Genomic DNA, 19,756 nt, shown 5'->3' with positions numbered 1-19,756 from the left:
CGCCTAGGGAAGTTCAAAGTGAGTAAGAAGATCCTCAAGAACTTCTACTCATGCACAATAGAGAGCATCCTGACTGGTAACATCACCTCCTGGTTTGGGAATAGCACTGCACAAGACCGCAGCAGACTACAGAGAGTGGCCCGTTCAGCCGAACGCACAATTGGAGGGGGGCTTCCCACTCTCCAGGACATTTATATCAAGCGTTGCAGGGCCAAGGCTAAGAGAATAATCAAAGACTCTAGTCACCCAAACAACTGCCTCTTTGAACTGCTGCGGTCAGGCAAGCGCTACCGGAGTCTCATGGCCAGTACAGGGAGACTCAGAAGGAGCTTCTATCCCCAGGCCATCAGGATGCTCAATGACAATGACACCATGTAACAACCCAGCATCTACACTCACTGCACACACATCCACATGTACACACTCACTTTAACAAACACTCACCTTACCACTCACTTTACTCACTTTAGACACTTTAACACACTTTATATTGATCTATTATTAAAGAGATTCGCACTACCTTCATACCTCATTTGCACCCCACCCTAAGTTGTGTACCTCATCTCATTTCTGCATTGTACCTCACTGTTACTCATTTTACTCTGTATTGTATATTGTATATATATATATTGACTGAACATTCCTTTACTTACTTTTTACTTACTTCTTAATAACTTTTTACTAACTTTTTTTTACTGTATGTAGCACACTCTCAGGGGCTGAATGAATGATGAATGAATGAATGAATGAATGAATGAATGAATGAATGAATGAATGAATGAATGAATTAATGAATGAATGAATGAATGAATGAATGAATGAATGAATGAATGAATGAATGAATGAATGAATGAATGAATGAATGAATGAATGGATGGATGGATGACTTTATTTGACAATATAAAAAAATATAAACATGTGACAGAAAGCACAGTCAGGAGATACTGCCAAGGATGAAACACAAAAAAGCTCAGAGCTTATTTCCATTGTGGTCCTTGTAGGGGGGGGGGGGGGGGGTTAGAGGAGTGTGATGCTTAGACATGCATCATACAAAACATGACATTTACATTTATATACATAACAGACTCATACAACATGCAAGGGTGCCTTAAGCTAAGTATCTGGGTTAAGTATAGTCCCTTTTGAGCCATGTCTTCAGGCTGGACTTGAATCTAACGGCATTGTCTATGATTTTCAGGTCACTGGGCAGACTGTTCCAATAGACAGCTGCTGAATACAGAAATCACTCCTTCCCCATACAGCTCCTGAATCTGACTGGCACAAAGTCAGTTGAGCTGCGCCTATAGTTGGGCATACATATACAACATACAACATACAGAAACGAGCATTTCATCATAAAATATTTCGTATTTCGTTGTGACAAATAATAGACAAACTTGAAACTTGAAACCATTTACCATCTGTAAGGAATGTCCCCCTCCGTCACCTGGAAAATATCGATATGTAGTAGTATCGCGATACTTTGTGTGGCGATACTGTATCGATACAGGGACGCCAAGTATCAATATCTAATTATTTATTTAATAATAATAATAATTGTATTTTTTTTTTTTTGTATAAGGAAGTTCCATTGTTAATTTCAATACCTGTAATAGTACAGTAGTCCACACGCACACGTGTGCATTCAGTTAAGTTGGAATATGACTCTAATACAAACACAGTTCAGTTTGTCAGGTACATGCAACACAGATTACAGTGTTGACACCTGTCTGCTTGAGAAAATACCATGTTCTGCAATAAAACATTTTAGATAAAACATGTTGACAAAGTTTAACTTTGCAGTTGAAAAAAGGTGATACATCGCAATATATCGCAATATTAATATCGCAATACTCAGCAATCGCAATATATATTTAGTATCGCAATACTATCGTATCGTGACTCAAGTATGACCCCCCCCCCCCCCAGCAGGAGCAGTGCAGCCACCCCGAGGAGGAGGGCGAGGAGGAGGACATCATGGACATCCCCCTGGACGACCCCGAGGCCAACAAGGCAGCCGCCAAGATCCAGGCCGGCTTCCGCGGTCACATGACCCGCAAGAAGATGAAGCCCGAGGACAAGGCGGAGGGCGAGGAGGGCGAGGAGGGCGAGGAGGTGAGCAGCTCCGGGGAGGCGCTGAACGGAGGACGGGGGGTCTCAGGTCAGTGAGCCAGGGGGGCGGCAGGCGGTATGGTGCCCCTACAGGTGGCATGGTGCCACTACAGGAGGTATGGTGCCACTACAGGCGGACCTTAACACATTCGGCGACAGACCCGAGATATCCCGGGTTAACTCGCCAGCGGTTGTTGGGCGCCAGACCCGAGATTTCTCGGGTTTTGGTCGTTTTTTCTTTTATTCGATATTTTTATTAATTATTCATTCACGGACCTCTGTGTTCCCAATAGGGAATCATTCTGAGATCGCCAAAGTGCAATACTGGGCGCATCCTGCTAGGTGGCAGTATTGCCCACCGCTTGAAACCTTATATCTCACCCTGTGTTACATTTAAACCCCTCCGGGTGCAGAATTTAGACTTCATCCGACCACCATCTACCATCTAGCACACTCGATCCATAAGTTGTGCCAAATTATGTCCGGGACCAGATGGACATCAATACTGGAAATCGCGATCAGACAATTGGAATATTCTTTTTGGAATAACCCAGATCAAAGGTAAGGACTATATGACATCAATTTCACCTTGATCCTACAATGTTTTCATATCGATCCAGCTGATCAGCGTGTGTGGTGTTCAAAACTAATGCCATTACTGGCTATCAAAGCATCAAAAAACGACCCCCCCCCCCACCCCCCTTTCATGCATTGATGATGAAACATAATACCTATTATATACATTTGATTTGGAAATAGTAGCGTGTCCAGGCAAGAAACGCCAACGCTTATAGCAGAATTCACGTAGTGCCCTATAACTCAGCTTTTCATGAATTATCCCGGATCACTCCTAAACTATACAATATTTTCAATTCATAATGAATTGTAAGTAAGGGTGCAACTTGCTCCGGGCAATTCATTCTTTGTGGATCTAGCCCTTAGTGTTTAGCCTTATTTATAATAGCGTTCACTGCCAGACTTGGAGCAAGTCACGCCACTTCGTGAGGCTATCTCGGCCTGGGGCTACATATTTCTCCAACAAATCATATACCGTTTATAAGATCTATTTTCTGGTGTTCCAAGGAAACCTCAATCAACAAAATCTGTGAATAGGTTCTGGCTGTACATGACCAATGTAAGGGAGCGTCCTTATTTCATAATTACTACTGTAGTACTATACTGTAACCTTTCCCGTGACAACACACCCCTCTTGACAATTTAGTCACTGTGCCAGTGAAGATATTTGATAATTAACAAATATTTTGAGTGAGCAAGTTGTATTTAATGTTTATTTAGGATAATAGAACCTGCATTATCATATCACTCCAGAATACACTTTTCATTGGCCGTGTTTCCAGCTCCTCATGGACCCGACGGAACGTTATAAATTAAACATTTATTCTGGAGCATATGAGTGTGCAGTGGTACAATAGTTTTCGCTTGGTGCTACAATTGGAACGTGAGTGCAGTCAATCATAATAATACCGTAAATCCTCTAATATTGGACGGGTCTTGTATTTACCTCAGCTGCAAAGAGCACCAGGCCTTTATTAGAAAGAGGCTTATATAAGAGGCAGACCTTAATTTCACAAACTGGCCAATTGTAATTGATTGATTGATTGATTTTATTTAGACATAAACATAATTTGCTGCTGTCGGGACAAAACCTCATAACTCAATTTTTTTTATTTTTTTTTTATTATATAAATCAACTCCGTAGATCATCCTCCATATGTGTGTGTGGGTTTTACAAAGTTTAAACAATGGGAAAGCATTAAACCGATCATCTGTCTAAACCTCCTAACTCTATTCACCCTCAAATCTGTGTTAGTTTTTTTCATCTGCTGAAAAGTTGGGTTTTTGGAGTTATGAGGTTTTGTCCCGACAGCAGCGATATACAGATCACATGAGTATTTGCTTCATCACGGTGAAACTGTGGTGGATTAACGTAATTCACACACTGAAGTTGGAACTGTCTATAGGTTGCGAGGTCCGGGGACGATTTAGCGTGTGGTACCTTCTCGACTCTACCTCAGTCGAATCGAGTTGATGATAACATGCAGTAGCTTTAGCTAACGCTATCATAGCCATCATGATCTGTAATGTCAACTGGACAACGCCAGCCCCGCCTGCCAACGCCATATAGATAGCGAACGTTAACCAACGTTTGCAAACGAAGCCAACATCATCCAGCTGACACCACAGATCTGGCTATGACAACGTTAGCTAACGCTAATGCTAACGCGAGGGACACGTTAATGTAGTCAGTGTAGAGAGAGGCAGCACTTAATTTGCATTGGCAAGAGTTTATCTCTTTCTATATCACGGCACGAAAAATTAAAAACCTTTTTTTGCGACCTTGTATTGGAAGCCGGCCTGTATTTGTCTGCATGTATCGAACCCCCGGCCATTATAAGAGGTCCGTCCTCTATTTGAGTACCCTCCACTATTAGAGGATTTACGGTAATAATCTTTATTTATATAGTACCTTTCATACAAGGATTGCAGTTCAAAGTGCTTTATATAATGAAGACATGGAACATCTTGCGTTGCGTTCTGTAACCAGGCAGCGTAACGACGAGGTCGGCTGCCATTTTTTATTTTGATTTTGATTTTATTAAGGATCCCCATTAGCTGGTGCCATAGCAACCAGCTAGTCTTCCTGGGGTCCACACAAAAAAATATATACAAAAACAATTATTATTGCAAAAACTAAATGATTAAAAGTCAGTACTCAACACACAATGCATACTGAAACTAACAATTAAGATGGCTAAAATGACATGCAAGCACAGAAACAGAAAAAAAATACAAAAGAAATACAGTGTTAAAAACAATTTAAGATTATTTTTTTAAGTGAATCTACTGTAAATGCAGCAGAGGTTTTGAGCCGGGTTATTCCAAAGAGTTAATGCTCTAAAAATAAAAGATCTTCCTCAAAGCGTTGGTTTTTGCACCTGGCTATTCAAGCTGCCCACTACTCGAACCTATTACTAAAAACAATCTGATTATGTATAAAAACAGGAGTTTTACTGCTCATGACCAACTTGAACAGCACAAGTATATTAAAAGACAATCTATTTTCAAGAGGCCATCGTCTCTGAAGTGCAGCTGTGATTGGTTCCGTGTTAAGTCCTCCTCCACTTACAGGTCAGGCTTTTAAGAACAAGCGCGCAACGAGGAAGATGTAATGGACACAGCCTTTTCCCTTGTCAACGTGTAAAACTGAAGCGCAATGCACTCTCGGAGTCCATTTAAAAGCTGTACATTATTAAATACACCTATTAGAGCCCCCTGATGGGTTATCCCAGTGTAAGTAATGTGATGCGTGCCTTCCTTTAATTACTGCATAAGGGCCCCAGCGCTGCCTGATTGAAGCCAAACCATTAATTCCTCTGTTAAGTGGTTATTAATGAGTCTGCTGCTGGAGCCTCGTCTATTAGACACGCAACATGCTTTATGTCTTTCTATCTTGTTTTGATTTATGTATAGGTCGTGTGACGTAACTATTCATACCATTATTTTTGTGAAGCACATTATTAATTGTCAGCTGCTGCTGTCTTTGACAGTTTCCTATGGGTTTCTGAACAACAGAGTGATGATGAGGGAACCCGTGATCTTCATGTGAGACTATTTGTCTGTTTAAACCCAGTTGTCATCCTGTATTCTCTCACGTGCTGTCGCCTCCAGGCCATGGAAAAGATAAGGAAAATTATACTTTTACATTTACATTGTAGTCATTTAGCTGAAACGCTTTTATCCAAAGCGACTTACAAGTTTTGTATGATAAGTCAGCAGGAAGGGCACAACTGAGTAACAGTGTTCATAAAAGTGTTCAGACTTGAGTGCTACAGTGTTGAGTGTATGTTAGTATATTAGGAGATTTAGGATTTTACAACAAAATAGATACTCAAGGTTCACTTACTGTCCTCTCACTGTTAATCGGCTCAGTGTAGCTTCCCTCTGCTCCGTCAGTGCAAACTGCATACATACATACAAACTGCATACATCTCCAAAAGGTTTTGGAAATGTTGTGGACATTTGTTGAAAATCTTTTTTTTCTTTCTCAGCTAGTAAAGTCTTGTTGTGGAATTTTTAAATCAACCTAACGGTGAAGCTGTAGAAATTCAGAATGAGTCAATTTGTATAAAAAAAGAACATCGTTGAGCTTTGGTCAGACTTACCATTAAGTACAAAGTTGACATGACGTCAAAACATGACAAATTAATAACAGATCTGACAAGAAAGGTAAACAAAAAAATGCCCTAGTGAGAAAATTAAAACAAAAGATGGGTCTTGGGGATTTGTTGTGTCTCGCACATAGAACCGGAGTCGAAAAGAACCTTGGACGTCTCGTATCTCCCGGCCCGTTGGGCTGTTGTTTTAAGAAACACGGTCAGACCGTCGCCCCCTAGTGTCTTGAGCTGTTATACTAGTTGACCATTGTTAACTAGTCAAGGCTGTACAGAGAATATGTATTTATAACACAGAGCTTATGGTCACATGATCATATTTTCCAAGACGGTCTGTAATGGTTTGGTTGCAAAAGGAGACCCGGGACATTCAGAGAAGCGTTCCCATCGTCGTGGAAAAGTCCTTCTGAACCCTGACTGCAGTTAGTTACCTTCATCGTCATCATCGCAACATGAAGACACAACGACAGATACACAAACAAACACACGGAAAAATGTAATCAAAGTGTAACTCAGCAGCATCACACTTTATTGTTTAGGACTTCCCATAATAGCTAACCTTCTATTTTTAATTCAGACGTTCACCTAGTCAAGTCAAGAGTCAAGAGTTTTATTTGTCACGGCATACAAGTATACAATGAAATGCGGGTGGTCTTGCCCGCAACGATGTGCAATACAGTAGTACAACATATAATAGAATCCAATAAAACAACATTGTGCAATAAACAGGTAACATAGTGGGACATCTCGGTATTTGTACATAGTTATTTACAGAGCATGGAGGACATGCTAGGTCCTTTGGTAGTGCAATACACTGTTACTGTTGCTATACTATTTTTAAAGTGACCTTTCCTTTTTGGCCATAAGTGTGGGCGTGTGCAGCATGAGTGTGTGCTTGCTCATGTTAAAGTGGCTACTAGTGTGCGAGCGTGCACAGCGTGCGTGTTGTGTGTGTGCTCATGTGTGCTTGTGTGTGGAGAGTTCAGTGTTCCGTGGCACTCAGTGTTCAGTGTTCAAGGCTCTGATGGCCTGGGGGAAGAAGCTGAGCCGAAGCCTCTCTGTCCTAGTAGCTGGGGTTCGCAGGCGTCTGCCTGACCTCAGCAGCTGGAACAGGCTGTTGTTGGGGTGGTGGGGGTCTTTCATTATCCTGCAGGCTCTGGATTTGCACCTCTTGTTGTATAGAACCTGCAGGGGAGGTAGTGCAATACCCGTGGTACGCTCGGCTGAGCGCACCACTCTCTGTAGGGCCTTCTTGTCCTGTGCCGTGCTGTTTCCATACCAGGCAGTGATGTTTCCAGTCAAGATGCTCTCTACAGCTCCGGAGTAGAAGGACTGGAGTATCTTCCCCGATACTCTGAACTTCCTTAACTGTCTCAGGTGGTAGAGGCGCTGCTTCGCCTTTTTTACGACTGTGTCTATGTGTGTTGACCATGTCAGGTCCTCTGAGATGTGGACCCCCAGGTACTTAAAGCTGCTCACCCTGTCCACGGTAGCCCCGTTTATCCTCAGTGATGTTCTGAGAAGGGAAGGCAGTTGATTATTAGTCGCACGTCTAGATATTTCAACATTTCCGTGCGAAGCGAAGCGTTCTCTACACGGACTAGACGGACATTCTCTACACGGACGTTCTCTACACAGACATTCTCTACACGGACGTTCTCTATACGGACGTTCTCTACACGGACGTTCTCTACACGGACGTTCTCTACACGGACGTTCTCTACACGGACGTTCTCTACACGGACGTTCTCTACACGGACGTTCTCTACACAGACATTCTCTACACGGTCGTTCTCTACACGGACGTTCTCTACACGGACGTTCTCTACACGGACGTTCTCTACACAGACATTCTCTACACGGTCGTTCTCTACACGGTCGTTCTCTACACGGACGTTCTCTACACGGACGTTCTCTATACGGACATTCTCTACACGGACGTTCTCTACACGGACGTTCTCTACACGGACGTTCTCTACACGGACGTTCTCTACACGGACGTTCCCTACACGGACGTTCTCTACAAGGACTACACGGCTTCACTCCTCTTCCTCTCCAACCCAGTTCCTGGCTGCCAGTGGCGTCTTTATGGGTTAAGCGTATCTTTATGTAGGGAAGGTATTTATAACTGCAGGTGTGTTGGATGTAATGCCTCGGAGGGCCCCGGCAGAATTAATGGACCTGTCGGACGGGGACAGTGTAACCCTAGCCCCTCCCACCGGGGAGGGCACCCCCCCCCCACCCCCCCCCCCCCCTTTCACATCAGACCGTGGAAGTGGGTTCATTAAAGGGGAACGCCACTCAAATAATTTTTTTTATAAGAGACAGAGTTGGATCAGGATGTGTGAACATGAGCTCCTATATCTCTCCTCGAGACAGAAACCAGAGGAGGTAGAACCTGTGATCATCGGGTATAAAGTCCGGAGCTGCTCCGTAGACCTTTCAAGAGATTTATTTGTCACATACTGTACATACAGACAGAGACATGTGGTGAAGTGAAGGGGGCCATGCCATCACAGACAGTACAGACAGAGACATGTAGTGAAGTGAAGGGGGCCATGCCGTCACATACAGTACAGAGACATGTAGTGAAGTGAAGGGGGCCATGCCGTCACATACAGACAGACAGAGACATGTGGTGAAGTGAAGGGGGCCATGCCGTCACATACATACAGACAGAGACATGTGGTGAAGTGAAGGGGGCCATGCCCGCCTTGATTGTGCAAAAAATTCAAATAATAATAGAATAAAATAGAATAGATAATAGATAGACATGATAAAAGGTACTAAGATAAAAATATTATACAATGCTAAGCTTACGAATGAAAGGTAATGAGTCCTATATACACTACTATACAATATACTATACAATATACATTTATGCTATATGTAACTATACTATGAACGAATCCGCTTCAAGGCCCTCCACCTGGCATACCGTGCGGCAAAGGGAACCGCTCCTGCCTATACCTCCGGTCAAGGGTCTCTAACTACACACCCTCAAGACCCCTACGCTCTGCATCTTCTGGCCGCCTCAGACCCACTCCTATCCAAGCTCCCGGAGGGTCATCAAGGAGAAGTCACCTATTCTCAGTCCTTGCCCCACAATGGTGGAATGAACTACCCACCCCAGTTAGGACAGCCGAAACACGTCCAATCTTTCGCCGTCGACTAAAGACGCACTTCTTCAACCATTATCTTAAAAAAAAATAATAATAATAAAATAAAAAGATCTAACCCTAACTAACCTTACTGTCATCATGCACTTGTCCTAATATACTAACCTACACTGTAGCACGCAACACTTTGATGAACATTGTTACTCAGCTGATAGAGTTGTGCCCTTCCTGATGGCTTGTCATACAGAACTTGTAAGTCGCTTTGGATAAAAGCGTCAGCTAAATGACTAAATGTAAAATGTAAATGTACTATACTAACTATACTATACAAAAACATAAATTAATGTTTTCTAAAGTGACCTTTGCCTTTTCCTGTAGTCAAGGCCAGATTAAGAATTCAGAGGCCCCTGGGCCAGATTCTTGAGATTCTTTTACCAACGGATTTCCATTTCCGCGTTTGCGTTCTGCGCTCTGATTGGCCACTGACGTTTCTTAGGCACTCTTTCGAAGTTGGTTATGGTTAGAGTATATAATCAGGGCTGGTGTTCTATCGCCATGCTCTAAGACAAACTCTAACCTTAACCAACTTCGAAAGAGTGCCTAAGCTTAACCGGTGAAAGAAAGAGGCGTCACACGATTGGCGCTACCAGAAACGTCAGTGGCCAATCAGAGCGCAGAACGCGAACGCGTAACTGGAAATCCGTTGGTAAAAGTATTCAGGCGTCGGGGCTGGGATGTGGAGATGCAAGTTTTGACTTTTTATTGCTGTTTTTACCTCAAACGGAAAACCTCAAACTCTTATGAAGAGGAGAAAAAATACTCAAGATTAGCCACTTGCAGACGGCAGGGTGTGACGTACTGTATATTTTAGTTGATGAAATATTTTTTGAAATATTTCTTCATTTCAGTGTCACAGTATGACATCGATCTCCAAAATAAGAAGAAATAATTTTTTTTAAATGTGGGGCCTCTAGTGACGAGCCCCCACATGAGGGGCCTCCAAAAAAATCAATAAAAGTAAAAAAATAATAAAAAATAATTTGGGGCCTCTAGTGACGAGGGGCCTCCAAAAGGCCTCTATCAATCAATCAATCAGATTTATTTATAAAGCACATTTCACATGACGCGTGTCAACCAAAGTGCTGTACAGAGGGTAGATACACAAGATACATATAGACAACAATCACACTCCGTTTTATGGGAGGGCACACAGGCAAACACATAGAAAAACAGGGCATGAGTCAGTGAACGGGAAAGGCTATGGGCAAAGCACAGCAGCGCCTTTTCTATCTTAGGAAGCTTAAATGGGCTAAACTCCCACAGGGACTGATGGCCAACTTCTACCACTGCGCAGTAGAGAGTGTACTCACGTACGGACTACTGGTGTGGTTCTCCAGCTGCACCAGGGCAGAGAAGGAGGCCCTCCACAGAGTGGTCAAGGCTGCAAGGAGGATCACTGGAGCTAGCCTCCCAGATATCTCCACAGTCTTCACCTCCCGCTGCCTACGTCGTGTGAATATCATCTTACAGGACCAGTACCACCCAGCAAACCATCTCTTTCAACTGCTGCCCTCTGGTCGATGGTACAGATCCATCCAGTCCGGAACTAGTAGACTGACCAACAGCCTCTATCCACGGGCTGTCAGGCTGCTCAACGACGAACATCAACTTGCCCCCCCCCCCGCATCCCACCCCCCCCGCACCCAACCCCCGGTGACATAACTCCCACTTCCACATTACAACAATAACTGTGAACCGGACTTGCATTGCTGCACTATACAATATTTCATCCATTGCAAGTCAACGCCCCCCCCCCTCCTTCCATTAACTCACTGGACTTTCACTGAAATATTTATATTTATTATTTGCACTAGCACTGAATGCACTTAGGACAATGATGGTATGTTATTATTATTGAGGACATTGGGACATTGATACTTTATTATTATATTACTATTAGTATTCACATTATTATTTTGCACATGCTATATTTTATGTTTGTATGCCAGTGGTGATGTTCCTAACAAATTTTCGTTGTACCAACAATGACAAATAAAGATCTATTCTATTCTAGTAGGTAGAAGTGGGTTTTGAGCCTCGATTTGAAGGCATCTATCGAGGGGGCGAGCCTAATGGAGGGGGGGATGCTGTTCCACAGATCAGGGGCTGCGATAGCAAAGGCACGGCCCCCCCTGAGCTTGAGGTTAGACCTCCGGACTGTCAGGAGCCTTTGATCGGCTGACCTAGTGACGAGGGGCCTCCAAAAAAGTTAAAAAAAAAAAAAAGAAAAAAAAAAATTTGGGGCCTCTAATAACGAGGGGCCTCCAAAAGGCCTCTAGTGACGAGGGGCCTCCAAAAAAATTAAAGTTAAAAAAAAATTAAAAAATATTTGGGTGACGAGGGGCCTCAAAAAATAAATAAATAAAAGTTAAAAAAATAAATAATAATAATTTGGGGCCTCTAGTGACGAGGGGCCTCAAAAAAATTATAATAAAAGTTAAAAAATATATAATAATAATTTGGGGCCTCTAGTGACGAGGGGCCTCCAAAAAATTCAAAATTAAATTACATTTTCTTTTTTTTTCTTTTTTCTTTTTTTTAGGTCCCTCATCACTAGAGGCCCACGGGCCGTCGCCCAAACGGCCCGGTCGTTAATCCGGCCCTGCCTGTAGTGTGTTTGTGTGTGAGAAAGTGCAGGATGTGTGGTGTGTGTGTGTGGTGTGTGTGTTCATGTGTGCTTGTGTGTGGAGAGATCAGTGAATAGACGATGACAAATAGAGGATGAATGAAAGACTTTGTAGACCAACAGAATGTTTGTTTTGTTTTTTTTATATCCAAATGAGCTTCATTTTATATAGTAATAGTCTCAGTTCTGAAACAGAAACCTCTACCTATGAACTCACTGTCATCTATGACATCTGTCCCCGGTCATCTATCACATCTGTCCCAGGTCATCTATCACATCTGTCCCAGGGCATCTATCACATCTGTCCCAGGTCATCTATCACATCTGTCCCAGGTCATCTATCACATCTGTCCCAGGTCATCTATCACATCTGTCCCAGGTCCTCTATCACATCTGTCCCAGGTCCTCTATCGCATCTGTCCCAGGTCCTCTATCGCATCTGTCCCAGGTCCTCTATCACATCTGTCCCAGGTCCTCTATCGCATCTGTCCCAGGTCCTCTATCACAGGGGTTCTCAACCTTTCTGCTGCCAAGGCACCCCTGTGTTCAATAAAATATTCCAGGGCACCCCTACATACGATAAAGACTTTCCCGGTCCTGTCTTTTTTGCTACAATGATGATACAATGACTCTTTATTTGCCGTGCTGTCGTTGAGATGTTTTGTTGTTTGTTTGTCTTTGTTGCTTGTTGGTGAATCTGCAAATATGAATTGCCCCACGCGGGATCAATAAAGTTGTCTGAATCTGATGACAAACGTTTTTTTTTTAAATACAGAAAAGGATCACTAAAGTGCTATCTGTTGCAGCTGCACTGTTCTCCATAAAAATAGCATATTTGGATAAGTTTGACAATTTCTCAAAAACAGAAAATCATGTATTTTTTTTAAATACAGAAAAGGATCACCAAGTTACCATTTCTCAAAAAATATAAATAAATACAGAAAATAAGCACTTGTTCACTCAGTGGACATTTCTAGCTCAATGCGAGGTCCGCTGCTGCTGGCTAATAATACGGTCAATACGTGGGGAGATCTTTGACAAGGCAACACGCATGTCATCATCAAGGCTCAACTTGGCCCTATATTTTGTTTTCAGAGCTGTCATGGATGAAAAGCCAGCTTCACACAGATATGTGGGGCTGAATGGTATCAACACCTTAACTGCAGCATCATGAGATACTTGGTACTCAGCACCACACTCTGAAACTAGCTCTCCAGGTGGTATCAGATGAGATTTCAATGAGTTCTTCCAAGAGTTTGGATGGAGATGTGTCAGGAAGCTTTGTCTCAATGTTGTCTGTAAAGTTTTTTTTTATCCAGAGTAACTTGGTGATCCTTTTCTGTGTTTTATTAAATAATGATTTTCAGATTTTTAGAAATGGTCAAACTTATCCAAATATGGTATTTTCATGGAAAACAGTGCAGCTGCAACAGATAGCACTTTAGGGATAATTTTCTGTAATCCAAAAATAATTAGGATTCACTATAAAGTGCATGTTCACTATAAAGTGCCACGTTTTGATATATTGAGCTTTAAACTTTAAGTAAATTTTTTGGAACACGCAACCTAAAACACCTTCCTCTCCCAAACCGTTCCTGCAATTGTTTTATGTTGCATGATGATCATGGATACATTTATTATGTATTGTATTTTTTATGTTTAAATATCAACATAATCTGTCTGTCCACCCTCAGTACATTTACTATCAATATAATATAGTACTCTGACTTCATCATCTTTTCAAACGCACACACATAGAGGGAGAAGGGAGAATGCCCCCCCCCCCCCCCCCCCCTCCTTCCCAGTCATCCTTCCAAGTCCCCACCCTGCTGTTCTCGGTCGCTCTGAACAGGGCTTTAGCTTGTTGTTAGCTTATGGTAACGGGACATTAATTCCGGTCTTAAACACAACGTGGTCATAAAGGAATGGCAAGGATTGCAAAGCATGTTATATGCATTTGACCCGTTGCGGAATAAAACAGCAGGGATTTGTTTTGGGTCGCAAAAACACTACCCTTGCTGTGTTTTAATGTCCGCGTTCCAGATCCAGACGCTACTGCTGTCTGCTGCTGCTGAGCTGAGAGACGCTACTGCTCACTGCTCAGCTGCATCCTATTGGCTGTGTGCTGGAGCGGATATGAGTCACGACACCACGGATTTTCAAAATAAGAGTATCATAATGACCTTAATGTTGCTAGCTTTTGGAGCCTAGTTATTATAGCTGGAGCTGCGCGTGGGCATAAATGAGACCCGCTATAGGATTTTCAAAATAAGACTGTTGTCATTCTATATTTTTAAAGAACATTGCCAGGCATCTCGCGGAACCCCTGACAGCTCTCCGCGGAACCCCTGTGTGCCGCGGAACCCCTGTTGAGAACCGCTGCTCTATCACATCTGTCCCAGGTCCTCTTATCACATCTGTCCCAGGTCCTCTATCACATCTGTCCCAGGTCCTCTATCACATCTGTCCCAGGTCCTCTATCACATCTGTCCCAGGTCATCTATCACATCTGTCCCAGGTCCTCTATCACATCTGTCCCAGGTCCTCTATCACATCTGTCTCAGGTCCTCTATCACATCTGTCCCAGGTCATCTATCACATCTGTCCCAGGTCCTCTATCACATCTGTCCCAGGGCAGCTTCAGACGTTATACTGGATGACGTCACATGTTTCAGTTTTAGCGTTGGAGTTTTGGGATTTGGGAGAGAGTTAATCATTTTCATTAAACATTGTTGTACTGTCTCAGACCAGAGGAATAACATGTTTGAATTCTGAAATAGTAGTAGTTCCCCTTTTATGTTATTATCATCAGTCATTTCAATCATCATTAAATACTCGGCAACTATTATTTTCTACTATTTTCCTAAGAAAGTAAATGTACTTTTGCTGCAACTTCCGTGTTATTCATCAGTTTTTTACCCCAGAGCCATAACTCTAACATGATCCATAACTCTAACATGATCCATAACTCTAACATGAGCCATAACTCTAACATGAGTCATAACTCTAACATGATCCATAACTCTAACCACATGACCCATACCCCCCCTGGTCCTCTTCCCCCACTACTGTGTAATAACTATTTAAGTGCAATATATTTATATTCCTCTATTCACTAAGTGCAATAGATCCATAGCTATACACATCATATTGATCACACGTCATATTGATATCCTGAATGATGGCTATACTTTGTGTAGCTGTGTGTGACGTTTTGTGTTATTTATTTATAAATTATTATTTAATAATTGTGTACAGTGCCACTTATTGTGTAGCACCTTAACCCCCTCACTACCGCACACTACCAAAATGGTTAACCCGTTCACTGCGACAATACAGAAGGTTAACCCTTTCACTGCCACACACGACAAAGGGTTGGTTAACCCTTTCACTACCACACTACAGAAGGTTAATCCTTTACTATAGTGTGATAGTAAAGGGTTAACCTTCTGTAGTGTGGTAGTGAAAGGGTTAACTTTCCCACTTGTGTGTTTTACTCTGTGTAGCACCTTGTCAAGTTACTAATATCCTTGTACTTGTATAATAATGGAAATAAAGACTATTCTATTCCGTCTGTAGAATTGTTTTTACAGCTCGAGCTTCTTTGAGCGTCTTGTTAAAGGAAAACTCCAACATTTTGGGAAATTAGCTTATTTGCCATCTACCCTGGAGTTAGACAAGAAGATACACACCTTTTGTCTTCTCTGTGCGTGCAGTAGGAGTAGGAAGACGCGCACAGTTAGCCTAGCTTAGCGTCAGTCACTGGAAGTAGGTTCCTCCATTAGCCTAGTTCCCAACGTCTTCCTACTCCTATACTGCACGCACAGAGAAGAAAAAGGTGTGCATCTTCTTGTCTAACTCCAGGGTAGATGGCAAATAAGATAATTTCCCAAAATGTTGGAGTTTTCCTTTAACCTTGTTGAGTTCACGTACGTACAGTACGTTGGTTTTTACGCGGGACAGAAGTGTGCAGTAAAGCATGTGGGCTCTGCGGCGCCGAAGTAACAACGACTGTGCTTCTGTTTTCTAGAGAGCGGAGGATCGGGGGCAGTAGGAGGAGACGACACATCTGTGCCGGAGCAGTGACGGGCCTGCCCTGGATGGAGAGAACGAGAGAGAGAGAGAGAGAGAGAGAGAGAGAGAGAGAGAGAGAGAGAGAGAGAGAGAGAGTGAGAGAGAGAGAGAGAGAGGGTACGAGGCTGCACATCCTTAACCCTTTCCCTACCACGGGGGGGGAGCCACCCTTCCATGTCAACGCCCAGAGTAGCGGTATAGAAACGCTCTCCGAGGGAGGCGCGTGTGTCCTTTGTGTGTCGTGTGATCATCGTGTGAACTCCCTAAGCGCCCGTCCGCTCCTCTCATCGGGACGGATGTCTTCAGCGAACCCGTCCGCTTCGCCCCCCCCCCCCCCCCCCCCGCGGGACGTCCTTGACCCAGATTTACAACTCTCCGCATTTACTTGTGTAACTTCTGGTTCCTGTGCTGGTTTTAGACGACTGTGTGCGTGTCAAAAGAAAACGGTTTGACCTTTATTTTACCAGGTAGTCACTTTGTTGAGATCAACATTGGGCGTCATTCACCAACGGACTTACGACAAAAAGGGCTTTCTCTTAGGGTCATTTGAGACCTTTTCGGGCATGATTTTGGGATTCACCGACCGTCCCAATAAAACATATATAATTCATATTATATTATAATATATTTATATTCATGTCTTGCCCGAAAAGGTCTCAAATGGCCCTAAGAGAAAGCCCTTTTTGTCGTAAGTCAGTTGGTGAATGAGACCCCATGATCTCTTTTTCGAGCAAGACCAGTGTGCGTGTGTGTGCGCGTGTGTGTGTGTGCGTGCGCGTGCGTGTGTGTGTGTGTGTGTGCGTGCACGTGCATGTGCGTGTGTGTGTGTGTAGGTGTGTGTGTGTGCGTGTGTGTGTGTGTTCTTCAGCTTCACGTGATGAATGGCTTGAAAAGATTAGGTTGGTTTTTTTTTTTTTGCATTGTTTTTAGTGCTCGACTATTATTTATGTATTTCGCTTGCAAACTGATCAAATATTTAATGAAGGGGGAGGTAGCTATATCATTTATACTACATATATCCGTTCTTTCTTATGTATTCCATCTGAATTGACTCCGGTTCATGTTATAATTCACAGTGACTATCTTTTTATCATGAGGTCTGTATTCACGCACAATAATATTTATATAATATATAATACAATATAATTATTCTATAAATCAGATCCTCCAGTGCAGTAAGCATGCAGTAATTAAACCCCCCCCCCTCCCCCAGACACTCTCCACGATCTTCCAGTGCAGTAAGCATGCAGTAATTAACCCCCCTCCCCTCCCCCAGACACTCTCCATGATCTTCCAGTGCAGTAAGCATGCAGTAATTAACCCCCCTCCCCTCCCCCAGACACTCTCCATGATCTTCCAGTGCAGTAAGCATGCAGTAATTAACCCCCCTCCCCTCCCCCAGACACTCTCCATGATCTTCCAGTGCAGTAAGCATGCAGTAATTAACCCCCCTCCCCTCCCCCAGACACTCTCCATGATCTTCCAGTGCAGTAAGCATGCAGTAATTAACCCCCCCCTCCCCCAGACACTGTCCACGATCTTCCAGTGCAGTAAGCATGCAGTAATTAACCCCCCCCCAGACACTCTCCACGATCTTCTAGTGCAGTAAGCATGCAGTAATTAGACCCCCCCCCCCCCCCCCCCAGACGATCTCAGTGCTGCTTTACCCTACGAGGAACGGGGTTCATGTGCCCTCTGTCCTGCGCTGGCGGGGGGCTTGTCTCGCTTGGCGTCGTTGTTAAATCAGGTGTATTACAGTGTCTGTCGCTCTGGGGCTCCTCTTCTCCCAGTCGCCTCTGAGGTCACGCTTGAAAACCAGTGGACTGGAAGGTGTCGCTGGAAGAGGCATCATCATGGCGCTACTTCAATAAATCCGTGTGAAACAAGTTGCCTCTGTGAAACTTCTTCATGATTGATTGGTTGATTGAAAACTTTATTAACAGATTGCAGAATGGGTACAATACAGAAACGTCTTCTTGTCCACTGTCATTCACCCAATGTTAAAATCTCGCTAATAATAATAATAATGAACTGTATTTGTATCAATAATAATAATAATGAACTGTATTTGTATCAATAATAATAATAATAATAATGAACTGTATTTGTATCAATAATAATAATAATGAACTGTATTTGTATCGCACCTTTCATACAAGAATTGCAGCTCAAAGTGCTTCAGAGCAGCAAAGGGGCACAACGTGAGCAGAAGAATGGGCAGATCAAGAGCAATGCATAAAGTGCAGACGTAGAATTAGGCATAAAATAAGCATAACATTTGCATAAAATAGACGGCAGCAAAATAGACAAAGTCAACATAAGGCATAGAACATTAATCACATCGTTTTTCATATTAGGATCTAACATCTTAACCCTTTCTGCGCCAACAACGAGTTAACTCGTGTTAGCCCGCCAATCGTTGAGCGCCAGACAACGAGTATACTCGTTATTGGATCAGTTTTTCTTTTATTCGCTATTTCCATTCATAATTCATCGGGGGGGCAGCCTGTGCAGGCTGTTCTGAGTGTGTCTGAGATCGCAGACGGTCAATACCGCCGCCTAACGCCTTGCGGCCGCTATTGCACTCCATTTGAAACAATGTAGTTTGTTTTCTGGGCCGAGCTGAGCCGTGCGGGCGGGGTTTAAATACTCCGGCAAGACAATCGCTTACAACGATGCATCAACTAGGCTGCCCCCACCCCTCATTCATATGCAATGCCGGATAACGTGGGACGGACTACCGCGAGTCCGCGACCAGTAGCCTACTTGGAATGGCGATCAGATAATTAGATACTTTTTTTGCATTACATCAGAGACAAGGTAAGGACAGTATATATCCAATCTTGTGTTGATCTTGTTTTTTTTTCTGTGTGGAATGTGTGTGTGCTGTTTCCCGTTGGTCACATCACAGCACGGAGGGGCGCCCCGCTCCAAGCCCCCTTTCATGCGTGCATGAGGAGACATAATAACGATAATCTAGCGTTGATTTCAGGAAGATTCGATAATCAGGCGGAAAATGGCAACGTGATAAGTGGATATAAGTGGATTTAACTAAAGGGCTGTTTTCGCGTCTTTTCCTGGGATTACTCTGAATCACTCAAACTATACTCATATTCACCAGGGTATAAAACGGAAATGTATGGATGAAAAAATTATCTGTTTTTTGCATGTTGACCAGAAGAAACTCACTGACAATCGACAACGTTATTAGATCCATAGCTATAATATTTAATATATTTATAATATTGTTCAGCTGTTTCACTGGGTGTCCCCCAGGGGTCAGTATTGGGTCCCCTCCTATTCACTATATCTCCTTCCCCTGGGCACAATCCTCCACTGCTATGCAGACGACACACAGGTCTACATCTCCTCCAAACCCACCACTGCCCTTCCCCCCACCTCCCTCACCACCTGCCTTGAGGACATCAGGAGCTGGATGAGCAGAAACTTCCTGAAGTTAAATGGCAGCAAAACCGAGGCCCTGCTCATCAGCTCCAAATCCACCCTCACCAAATCACAAAACACCCCAGTTCCAAACATCACCATCGACGGCTTCCGTGTACCCTCCTCCC

At 43.3% G+C, this 19,756-nt stretch overlaps 1 protein-coding gene across 1 annotated transcript; it reads left to right on the top strand.

Moving 5' to 3' along the window:
- Nucleotides 1-1,932: 1,932 nt before the first annotated feature.
- Nucleotides 1,933-16,196, top strand: nrgnb (neurogranin (protein kinase C substrate, RC3) b; the record flags this gene model as incomplete). The annotated part of the gene is made up of 2 exons (XM_084339020.1): nucleotides 1,933-2,161; nucleotides 16,141-16,196. Coding segments are annotated over 2 exons (285 nt in total), but the record flags the coding sequence as incomplete, so codon positions are not given.
- Between the last annotated feature and the right edge of the window lie 3,560 nt (nucleotides 16,197-19,756).

Source organism: Notolepis coatsorum, assembly GCF_963971535.1.
Source record: "Notolepis coatsorum genome assembly, contig: SCAFFOLD_2688, whole genome shotgun sequence".
NCBI lineage: Eukaryota > Metazoa > Chordata > Actinopteri > Aulopiformes > Paralepididae > Notolepis > Notolepis coatsorum.
The sequence above is the reverse complement of the archived record's forward strand: the minus strand, read 5'-3'. Positions and strand labels throughout refer to the sequence as shown.